The following is a 12,574-nucleotide window of genomic DNA, read 5'->3' on the forward strand; positions in this document are numbered from 1 at the left end:
CAGATAGGCCTCCCCATGCTCCAAGAGGACTTAAATAAGTTAACACAAACACAAGATATATATATATATATATATATATATATATATATATATATATATATATATATAACTTTTAGTGCATTTTTATAGCATTCATCGGTGGGAAAATCAACCAAATGTGTGCCTTCAAGACATTTAACGAGAGCATTTTTGCCATATCTGTCTGTTCAAAGAACAAGTGTCAGTATCTGGATTACGGGTGCTGTTAACGTTTATTTTCAGTGTCACTTCATCTGAATTATCTTTACAATTAAGTGTTTAGTGTTCTAAGAATACCCATCACAGTTTCCCAAAATGTGAATGTCTTCAAATGTCCCATATTGAGTTTACAGTGATACACAACAGAGAAAAGTAGCAGATCCTCACATTTTAGAACCTGGAACCAGTGCGTGGTTGGCATTTCTGCTTAATAAATAATTGAAATGATTAACTCAAAGTTTCATTTTAGCTTTAATCTGGACAGAATAAGGCAGATTGTCTCATTACAAAAACAGTACTCTTGCTTTTACTTGCATTGGAAACAGATGAAACGGTCTCAACTCGCTGGCATTTTTATTTTTATTTTTTTTAGATCTTTCGAGAAAATAAGACTTTGGGACTCAGTAACAAACAAAATGTCTTTGAATTCAGTTAAAACTGGTATTTGTGGTACTTTCCTGGCTGCAGGCTGGAGTTTATGTCCCTTTTTCTTAACCGCTAGATGCCACGTGCAGTGTGTTGTCAGGGTTCACAGTATGTTGTTGAATATCGTACACGAATACATTCCCCGGATAGCTTTTTGTATATTTTAAATCTTACCTCAAAATAACGTGTGAAATGCTCTTTCATAATGAAGTGAAAAGCTCCATTCAGTTTTTGACTCAGTAAATGTTTGCGTGGTGAGCTCTTGATTGTTGGTTTAATCCCGAGGCGATTAGAGCCGTTGGCTCCTGATAACTAATAAAGCCAGAATCTAACTGGATTTAACTCGAACGGATTATTAAGAGATTAATGAGTCACACTGTTTTTAGTAAGATGACAAGATGATGACAGTTATAGATCAAGTGCCAGACACTTTGGAGTCACTCAGGGATCACACCTCACCATCTCTCGTGCAAACTCAATACTGCTGTACTGGGCGGACTGACACTGTGCGCTGGTTCTGACAGGTACGTACTGGTGGGAATGTAATTGCAGAGGTGATGCATTTTACCAATGGACCTAGAAAGGTAGACAACTCCACTTATGTCCTATGAAGCAGGTTACATTTGTTCATAGATAGTTAGTTTCCTTGAAGATACAACACTGAGGTAACAATACAAAGGTAATAATACGTTTTTAACCCAAAATGTGAGGAACTGCTGCTTTTCTTTGACTTACGTGATAGTAAACTCCATATGTTAAGATTTTGGACTCAGAGAAAACAAGTAATATAATGGCATCCCGTTTGGCTTTAGGGAGTTGTAATGGGCAATTTTTTTATCTATTTTCTGACCTTTTTGTAGACCAAACGATTAATCGATAAATCAACGACGAAAAGAGTCGTTAGTGATTTCTAATTGGTCGTTTCTTGACTTTGTTGGATGGCGCACAGTTAAAAGCACCATATCATATCAAATGTATGCCTGTGATGTTTGGAGCAGGTAGAAGGTTCAGTGACGTTAAGAAAAATTCGATTTAATGTGTGATATTTTAAGCTTTGCACAGAGGCTGCGATGAACTGAAAAGCTGCTGTCAGCACAGTGTCTGGCGCTCGGAGAGTGGCTCACCACATATTATCATATTTCACACCGTAATCTTCTAATTACTCACCTGTCATGATAATGTCGGAAGCCAGGTTGTTTCCAGGAGAGCTTTAGGAGACGTTGAATCATTGTTTAATCACCTTGAACCACCTGAACTTACAATGTGGCACCAACTCAGCTTGTACTGAATGCAGCGCTTTGCAAGAATGACTTACTGCCACTGAATGACATTTGAGGTAGAATATTCTGCAGTGACTGTCACAGTAATTTAAATGGAGGGCTGATGCGCGCTGGGCGACTTCTGGCAGGTAAAAGATGGATGTAAGCTTAGTAAACGCAAGATGGGGGAGTTCTTCTGCGTCCGCCTCTGAGTTGACAAAGTGGTTTGTTGTCTGTTCACAATTAGCTTCTGAGAGAAGAGCAATAAACTGGATACATTACGTCACACTAGAAAGGGATCTCCTCGGGGCCAGTCTGTCTTTAAAGTCTTTAAATATATTCAAACGGGCATGTCAGTATTATTTTGAGACAGACTTGTAAAAAGAAAGTGAGTCTATCCTTTAAAATATCTTACGGGACAGTTCATCTTAGTGATACAATGTAAGCGGAGGATGACATTCTTTAAACTATTACTTTTATTAGTAAGTGGCATCGAAACGTCCCCACTCTTATAGGGATGCACCAATCCAACTTTTTCTCCCCTGATGCCTTTTTTTCCGAAAACTCACCTCTGTCGATCCCCCAGTATTGATTCCCGATCCGATGCCAGTGCTCTCTTTTTGCAAAATTTAAAATCTGTATACCTCACTGCGTGGAACTCATCGTGGATTAACACGAGGCCAGGGACTGCTGAAAACTGTAGTCTACGTGAACTGATACTGGAAACACTGAGTTTTTATAAGATAGAAACTGCGTTTACTGCGATCGGACGGATGAATCCCGACACACCCGTGATTGTGGTCATCTCTTTCTCTAGTGTACGTCACCATATTTCTCAGTAATTCTCCTCTCGTCTTACTTCGCCAGTGTTATAGTATCACCTGAGCAAATGGTTCAGCTGCAGAAGCCCTTTCTGATGCATCATTTCATAGAGGTGAAACAAGCTTCAGTGCCTCGATGTCCTCTGCCAGTCGTCATCAGTGGTTCTGTCTCCTGACGTAATACACAGTAAGGTTAGTTGTCTTTAGCTGCAGGGGTGCACTGGAGGAGTCAAAGGCATTGTTAGCTTGGTAAGAAGATAAAACACATTGTTCTGCTACTGGTAATATAGTATTTACTCTCTAATCTAGTTCTGCTTGTAGTTTTGGTGTTTTAATTCAAAGTGGGAGCTTTTGACAGTTGCACTAGGAATTGCTCTTCGTCAAGGCGGCTGAATGGATGAAATACTGTATGAGCCCGTGTGCATTCAGAGTTCAGTCTGTACAAGAGGCAACAAAGTAGACAATGTATAAAGTGTAAGGCTCGATCTGAGCTGGAAGGGGCCATAAAGTACATGACAGACAAGGAATGCAGCCCCCAGAGGGAGACCCTGAGGAGCTGACCCCCCCAACACACACACACACACACACACATTCGTGTTCATACCCTTTGGGGAGCGAACAATCCTCTCTTGCAGTGCAGTCCCTAATCTCTAGCCACCAGACACGACTTTGATGTGAAGCCCACCCCCCACCCCACCCCCTTGTCCTCCGTGTCCCCTTTTCGTGGGCCCCTAACCCTCTGCCCTCCATCCTTTCTCAGTTCTTCTAATTAATTCTTGCTTCCACCTCTCTCCGCTTCTAAAAGCTGCAACATGTTTTCTGCAAAGATACAGTTCCGAACACCTTAATGCAAGGACGCAGAGCCGGCGTGGATACCCACAAACTTGGTTTATTATAAAGTATCGAGCAAAAAGCTGATAGGGTGAGCAAGAAGGGACACAACAAACAACCACAGACACATTCACAACACAGCTATGGCTATGAGCAAATGGTGATGTTACAAGATGTAAAGATGGCAAAAGCATTAATCCATGCTCACTTATAGGGTTGGAAATCAAATTTACTGATTTAATATAAGAAAACGAGAAGAGCCTCCTCTTTTTTTGTCTTGCTGTGGGATCAGCTGGTTGCTCACATGGCCGTGTAAGAGACAGCCACATTTGTCATCAGTCTGATGAGTGAAGCCTCTGGCGTACCATTGATTGAATGCTTAATTACACATTTACATTACATCACATTCATGTGGCAGACGCTTTTATTCAAAGCAGCAATAAGTGCGTTCAAACCACGTAGGGCGGAGGAGCTAGATATCATCTGAAAGTGGGAGTGTCCCTGCTAATCAAATAACTAAAAACACGTTCAGTGCTACAGTACAAGTGCTTAAAGAAGTAGAAGAAACGAGACACAAGTAAGTGCTAACAACAGTTGTTGAGATGTTGTCTGAAGAGGTGGGTTTGTAGCTACCTTAGCTAAGCTACACCAGGAGAAACAAATCCACGCCTGTATGTCGTTTAGCAGAAATAGACAGCTAGCTGGTACCTGTTTGGTCTGCTGGCTGCGTGTAGGTGAAAGGTCAAAGGCATCAACATCCTGTTTGAATGATGAACTCCTTCACCTCTCTGTGTCTCTCTGGAGGGGGAGTCCCGCGCTGATGATCATGCGTTGATGTCAGAGACGGTTTGTCTGCCAGAGGGCACCGACCTCTGCACACGTTGACTCACACACAGCATGACCTCCTCCAGCCTGCCACCCAAGAGTGCGAGTGAACGTCTATTACTCATGTTGTGGGGACTCACCCTCCTTTGGGGGGCAAAACCTAAACCTATACTCTAAGTGCTGGAGTTAGGCATGTAATGCTAAGAATGAATGCAAAGGCCATTCATGGTTTCCATGGCAGTGAGGGTCCGTGTGGGTCCAAGTGCACGCAGACCCCCGATTGTGGTATGTACAGAAGCGTCCGAGTGCAAGTCCACCGCCGTCAGCGTCCACGTCTGTACTGAAGTATGATCAAGGCCTTAAGTAATGTTTGTGTGTGCGCCCATTCTGTGTGCAGGATGCACCTGGTGGTCTCGTTTGTGTGGTTCTTTTGTGTGCGCCCCAGTGTGTTGTCAAAGCTTGTCGGTGTACATGCCTCCGAGTGCAAATACACACCACACCGATAGTATGCATATACATTTATACACTGTATGTACTTTATACACCCTAGGATACTGGTTATCTTCCACTATAGCTGCGTTTCCACCGACAGTCAGTTCAGTTCAGTTTGTCAGACATTAGAACGGTTATTTTTGCGTTTGCATTGGCAAAAGTTGTGGATGGTACAAATAGAACCACTACATTCGGTCCCGTACCTCTGCTGAGGTACCTAGCACACTGACCCGGGACTTAAAGGTGGAGTTAGAAGCACTGCAGTCCACTGATTGGTCAACAGAATCGTCACTTCTTGCACGATAAAAGGACTCGATGCACAAACCGAGCATTTTGAAATATCCCATCGATTGCGATTTTATTTTTACTGCCTGCAGCCTTTTCTCAAACAAAGCTTGTCTCCTTGTTGTAATAAACAGCCACATACCGAGAAGAAAGAACAAGATGTCCTCCATTGTGTTGTTGGGTTCCTTTGTTTACTGTGTCGCGTTAGGTATGATGTCACGCTACTTAAACGCAAAACAGATCTAGGGTTAAGGTACGTGCGGGTACGAGTTTGGTGCAAGTTTCAACGGCTCTGTACCGAAAGTGTTTGGTGGAAACGCAGCTTTTGTTTTAAAAGGAAATCTCTTAAAACCCCTGAATGTGTCAGAAAAATCATTTAATAGCAAACAGAACAGCTACAAACTTTATCGTGACATCCAAAGCTTTCTTTTATGTGTCACTTTGAAGCAGAAAGATTCTGTCTGGTGAGTTTATCTAATCTAGCAACCACTTAGGCAGGTAACCAAACACCATTAAGAGCCTGCTAGTGAGGATAGTCAATGCTGAATGCTATGAGTTTGTGTTCAGGCCTGCAACTAGCGATTATTTTTATTTATCGATTAATCTTTCGATTATTATTATTATAGAAAATGACAGAACGTAGAAAAAAAAACACACAGTGTCCAGTATGACGTCTTCAGATGGCTTCTTTTGTCCGATACGAACCCAAACAGTTTACTGTGATTTAAAACAGAGAAAAGCAACAATCTCACATCAGCAGAGAAACTGCTACCAGAATTGTTTGGGGCATTTTTTCCCTGATAAATGACTCAATGACAAAGTAGCTGCTAGTTAATTCTCGGTCGGTCGCTTAATCGATTAATTGTTTCACCATTATTTGTGTTATTTTTTGTTTTTTGTGTCTGTTTTCCCCTGCACAGTCGCTTCCTTTTTCTCCTTTATATGTTTTGGATGTGATTTGTTGCAATGCGTCTCCAGGCAGGTTAATGTGAGTGAAACTAAAACTGGCAGTCGGCTACCTGAGGTCTGCAGGTCTCTCTGCACAGGCTTGTTTGACAAAGCTACTGACCTGTCACCTCCTTGAAATTTAAACCTAAACATGCACACACACACACACACACACACACATACTGTATCCCTGCACACACACATTAAATACTCCCCACTCTTATAGGGATGCACCAATCCAACTTTTTCTGCCCTGATGCCTTTTTTTCTGAAAACTCACCTCTGTCGATCCCCCAGTATTGATTCCCGATCCGATGCCACTGCTCTCTTTTTGCAAAATTTAAAATCTGTATACCTCACTGCGTGGAACTCATTGCGGATTAACATGAGGCCAGGGACTGCTGAAAACTTTAGTCTACGTGAACTGATACTGGAAACACCGAGTTTTTATAAGATAGAAACTGCGTTTAATGTGGATCGGTCACGTCATTGCTGATACCTGATCCACTTATCGGCACGGATACCGATCGGATGGACGAATCCCCTCACACCCGTGATTGTGGTCATCTCTTTCTCAAGTGTACATCACCATATTTCTCAGTAATTCTCAAAGTGCTTTATATAATGCATTCAAAACATAAGAAAAGAAAGAAAACTATGATTTAATCCAACACCTCGACACCCAGCCCCAAGAACATAGTGTAATAACTACACAGTGTAAACTGTGATTAAATGTTACAGTAATACAGAGACGTGGTTTTGGATCTGAGTTGATTTAAACCTAAACATGCACACACACACACACACACACACACACACATTAAAATATGCATTCATGGCACCAGCATGGCGTCTCAAAAGAATGTACAGTCACACATACCCTCTCACACTCTTAAACACACACACAGACACACACACGTGTATCTGTTTACCTCAGGTTTGTAAGGACATGTCAGATCTGCTGCTGGAGAGGCCGGCGTCTGTCCTCTCCTGTCCCGGTCTTCTCTCTTTCTTTTCCTCCCTCGACTTCGTCTCTCTTTCTCTCTTGTTTCTGAGCAGCCGAGTTTCTTCACAAACTCCGGTTATTTCCATCAGAAAGAAATTTGGGATAAAAGTTCGTTTGATTAGGGGTTTTTTTTGTGTGTCATATTTCATCTTTCCATCTAAAGAAAAGAAGAAAACATTTGCCAGCTGAAGATGCTGTGATTTGCTATCAAAAGGCCTTACAGCAATAGAAATTACGCATAAGTGGAGATTAGAGAGATGTTTTATAAAAGATATTTTAGGAAGCCCATTTTGAATTGTTGTACAGTGAAACATTCAGGAGATGAAAATATCATTTTCAGTTTGAAGTGACTGTAAAAACTTCTGTGCAGTTTCATTGAGAAATTCAACAGATTTATAGATTGCCATCTTCTTTTAATTCAGTGCAATTCTATATAGTTTTTTTAAAAAGGTTCTGTTAATGTTCGTGTGCACCGGCATTTCTATCCATCTCTTTTCTTTCATGCTCAACTGACCTTCAGTAATGCCTGGTTGATACAGTTCTGCTGGTGCCACAGTTTGTTTCTGCTGCTTGTGAACACACACATGCTGGTGTGAAAGAACGGTCACTGCAGGCAGCATGGCGCTACTGTTGTTTTCCGTTTTCACGCGTTCCTATTCAGAGAAGCCCTGAAGCCTGCATTAAACTCATTATCAAACCTGTAATAGGGGGGGAACAGCATCACTTTAAATTAGCACCTCACGAATGTCGCTTTTCAGTGCCAATTCAGGAAGTAGTGCGTCCTCTTTGTAGTGACATGGAAGTCGGGGATCACATGTTGAATCGGGAACCTGAGTGTGCATCCTGTCACAGTTTGTGTTTCTTCTTTTTCTTTTACCGTAACCACAGTCGTCAACTTTAAAACCTAACCATGCTGTACTTGACATATTACAGAAATTCTGAATTTTTTAAAAGTTGGCATTGGACGTTAGAACATTTTGTCATTGAATGTTAAGTCATGGTTTGAAGAATTGGCCAGTATCCATCCCACTTGTGTTCCTGTAGCCGCCGTTGCACAATGTATTTTCACATAGGTGGTTTTTATTACATAACAGCAGAAACATGACTCAGTAATATCATCTCCATAAGGTCATATTTAATCCATATTCTTGGCTGAATGAGTATCACAATATATGTACATTTACTGTGCATAATTATATACAGATACATTTTCTTGAAACTTAATTGAGAAACAGTTTAATAATATATTATAGCTATGTGTGGTTTTCCACTAGCAAGAGCTCATCTCTTTGTCCTGTTATGGTATTTGTTCTAATCTCAAAGCTATCCGAAGCGCAGAATCCCACTTACTATGTTAAATAAATTTTACATACATTTAATTATTAGGGGGGCTCAGATTTTGACTGCAAGCACAGAAGTTGACAGGTGACTTCTGAAAAGAGCTACAGAGAAACACGCAAAACTTTCAACATTTTGATATTGATTGTTGATGATTTACCAGGTGATTTTTTTTTTTTACAGGCATAGGGCTGCACAATTTATCGAAATTGCAATATAGCCAAGTGCGATATTCAAATTGCAGGAGCTGCAATTTTTTGATAAAGGTCAAATGTGTCACAAAACAGCCTTATAATGCAGTACTGTAGCGCTGCAAAGATGTCCCGGCCTATAAGTCTTGTTCTCCAAATGTAAGAAAACATGTTTGTTTTGTACAGACCCCAACGAATGTCACATCATCATGATTTTAATAGTTTTTTCAGTGAAAATTAAAATTGTGATGCAAAAATGATCATTCCCACTAATCGTGAATCATACCGCAATCGTAATATCTGTCAAAATAATCGCAATATGATTGTTTTTACCATGTCATGCACTAGTTTTGTTTTTTTACAGGTGCACCAGTAAAACGGAAGTTTTATTCTCTGATTGTTTCCTGGTTTGTGTCTCGTCCAGGTTTGAAAAGTCAGGACAGCCACTGGACCAATCGACTGCAACAGCGATGCCTTCCAACAAATACTCTGCTGCTATCATGGAGGAGAGCAACAACATGAACGCCACTGTGAGTCTCACACACACACACACACACACACACACACACACACAGGTTTACGGTGTACCTTTTCCTTTGTTTGTATGGAAATAAAAGAGTCAAAGCCAAATAATTTACAAAAACCACAGCCCTCTCATTAACACCCACCCACACACACACACACACAACCACTCCCTGAACCTCTCTCCGAGCCAGCTGTGGTTTAAAAGAGTGTGTGTGTCAATGCCAAGGCAGATGCCCGGACAAGAGTGCCAGCATGTTATATGAGTCTAATTGGGAATGCATGTTGGCTGTGAGGGTGTATGCATGTGCAACACACAAACCACACACCACAGCTGCATCTACACAAAGAGGAAATGGAAAATGTGGGATAGATAGAAGGATGGAGGCGGCAAAGGAGAGAGGGAGGGAGGAGAGGAAGCAAGGAAAGAGGCAAGAAAGAAGGATGGAGGACGCGCAGCACACTAGCGTCTTTATATTCTCCGAAAATGGGTTCGCTTCAAGTATTTAGAGGCGAAAAGGCACGCACACACATATTTCCCAATTCCCACACTCTGCAGAAACTTTCACAATCTGTACACACACTTTGTTTTACATGTACCCACGCGCACACACTCACTTTCACGCACACACTTTCACAGCTTGCAGTCACACACACACACACACTTATTGGGGTTCCTGTTGTCCGTTACTACTTCCTCTTTTTGAGTTTCATGTATCACGCCTTCTGCGAGGGACATTTCCTTCCCTCCGCCATCTGCTTTTCTTTTCTTCTCTCATCTGTTCTCACATCATCTCCTCATTCGCTCTCTCTCTCCATTTTCTTCTTATCATCACTACTTTACTTTGTTTATTGTTGGCTCGACTCCACGTTTACGGGTTTATCTGCCGTCTTATCATGTGCGATATGAAGACTGGATTCTGGAGGTATTCATTTCAAGTTTAGACAGCTTGATGGCAGGCGGGTAATTACTTATCGCTTCTTCAGGTTGTACGCTAAAGTTTGCTCTTAAAGTGATCTGATGGGTGATTTTATCCAGAGCACTTCTTGTGTCAGGAGTGCAGATAGTTTTGATAAGTAGTGTTTCTCTACCTGTTGTGGCGGAGTCCTCTGCCAGGAAGGCGAAGGTACCGACATACTGGAACGGTGCAGGATTTATGAAACAGTGGATTGCCACAGAAGACTAATAATGATGAACTTCGGCTTTTAAGCCAACGTCGAGGACAAGTCCTTAAAGTGCTCAGGAAAAAAAATGGAAATTTGCACGTCACAACTCTGATATGATCGAAAGCTCCAGAACAGTTACTAAATGGAACTTGTGGAAGACTGTTTTTTTAATTATTATTCATAAATACATTATGTCCTACCGCCATTTTAAGTAAATGAAGTTATAAATAACTCAGTACCTAAGAGCTAAAATTAGAAGGTAATCATTTAAAGATCTAAAGCTAAACTTAAACTGCCAGATAGATTAATACATTGCTCTTTGCTTATAAAAAAGAAACGAGATACAAGATTTGTTAAGAGATTTGCTAGACCCCGAGCTTAACAAATCGGGCATTTTACCATCTTGGCACTGGATTCAAAAAGAACCCAATTCTAGTTAAAATAAAGATTCAGTTTAAGTCAGAAAACTTGTAGCACCTCTTCTAAAGCCCTTCAAAATATTCGTTATTCCACTGTGATTCATAACACCTTTAATCTTATGTAATCAAAGATTACTCAGAAGAAGAGCTTGACATTTAAAGAGAAAAAATACCTGAAACACTTGGGTTATATTTGGCTGAGCCTCTTTCTCATTCTCTGGTTTGAAGCAGTATTTTAGAAAATTGCTGGGCTGAAGTTTGGACTCGCAGAAAGGTGTTTAACCTCTGGGGTGGTTTGGGGACAGACATAAATCTAGGCCTGAGTTGGTTAGATGGACGTCAGAGTCACAGAGGACACATTCTTAGTTTCAGCAGCAGCAGCAGCCTGACGGCAGAAAGAGAAAACAGCCTGAATGTGAAAGACGGTGTCAGCAGACTGTCTGTGGGTACATAAAAGCAAATTAAACATTGGTTTGGAAGGGAATTAACCCTGTGGTCGGCTACAGCTTGACATGCACTTTGCAGTCCTAGTGCCTTCCTCAAAGACACTTTGTTGGACGGTCATCGCCCAAATGCCCCTTGTTAATTAGATTACTTTTAGATCGAGCTGAAGAAACACTGATCATCCCATCTCCCAGACTACACGTGAAGTTGATTAGAGACTCAAAAGTATCACAGAAAACAGTAGTGATACAGACAAGGGTAGTCAGATAACTGAATGCAGAGAGGAAATCCATTTTGACGAAGATGCCTCACACTCATTTATGACATATGCCGTCAGCGGTTGGACTTTGGTCCTTAGGTGTAGCAGAGATGAAGGGTTGGGTTCAGGAAAAAGGCGCCCTGTGTTTGTTTTCTGGTAAACAAAGTTGTGTGTTAGTCACTGAAATGTATTGTGTGTATCAAACGTGATGTATTTCCTTCCTCATAAAACAATTTTTGGTAAAAGTTTGAAACCTGCTTTGATTCCATCCATGTTTTCTTGCTAGCTCTTCCTTCCTGTCTTTGTTAGTGCATTGCTACACATCTTGGCACGTTACCGCCACCTGTAGATCAGTAGAGTGGCGTGAAGCCATTAGCATGAATGTGTATTGCGTTATGACAAACAAAACGGGGACCCACTAAAAAAAACCGGATCCATAGCGCTACACAGGTTACCTTTAAGATAAGGCCAAACACAAATTGAATCTACACAACACCGGCATTGATGGGAGTCTTTCACTGTCGAAGAAAAATGGAAGATAAGTTGAGGCTTTGAGTCTTGAGCATGGCAGGAATTATCAAAGAGGACGAGGATACTGGTTTAGCAAATTATTACTCTAAACTATGCGAGCTTGCATTTTTGTTGAGACTCGCAACATCACGGACAAAATGACCAGAGACACACATTTGAAACAAATTCTTTGCACAGTTCTTTGTTAACAAAAAGACAACACTCTCAGAGCCTTAAAAACCCCTCAGGTGACGATTTACTGCACGCAGCGTTTTGGAGCAGACCTGTTAGCCACAGACCTGCGTTTCGAATCATTTAGGCTTGGCTAAGATGTTTTGACAGCGCCGTCGGAGCGCCGCAGGGCAGACTGTTGCTCACTGTGGAATGTGTGTGTGACGTAGGTCGGTGAAATCTGCACAGAGCAAGGCTTTACACACTGCTTTACCACACACACACACAGAGACATGCAGAGTGCAGGATGCATGAGCTGGATGGGCACATGCTCCACACACTTGACACAGTAGTGGTGGTAATAGAAATAGTAATAGTGGTAATAATCGCAGTGTTTGTACTATAAGAGAGCAAAAAAGGAGG

General features: G+C 41.5%; 1 protein-coding gene across 7 annotated transcripts in view; it reads left to right on the forward strand.

The window, feature by feature from the left end:
* dnmt3bb.1 (DNA (cytosine-5-)-methyltransferase 3 beta, duplicate b.1) overlaps positions 1–12,574 on the forward strand; it is a 48,992-nt gene that overhangs the window by 1,644 nt on the left and 34,774 nt on the right. For 6 of the 7 annotated variants that reach the window (XM_044210180.1, XM_044210179.1, XM_044210183.1 and 3 more), the window contains exon 2: positions 9,084–9,189. In XM_044210180.1, coding sequence (XP_044066115.1) covers positions 9,084–9,189 — 106 coding nt within the window. Of the gene's footprint in view, positions 1–2,803; positions 2,936–9,083; positions 9,190–12,574 lie in introns of those variants that run through there. The other variant, XM_044210186.1, reaches the window with a different exon arrangement.

The sequence above is a fragment of the Siniperca chuatsi genome, linkage group LG10, assembly GCF_020085105.1.
Source record: "Siniperca chuatsi isolate FFG_IHB_CAS linkage group LG10, ASM2008510v1, whole genome shotgun sequence".
Taxonomy (NCBI): domain Eukaryota; kingdom Metazoa; phylum Chordata; class Actinopteri; order Centrarchiformes; family Sinipercidae; genus Siniperca; species Siniperca chuatsi.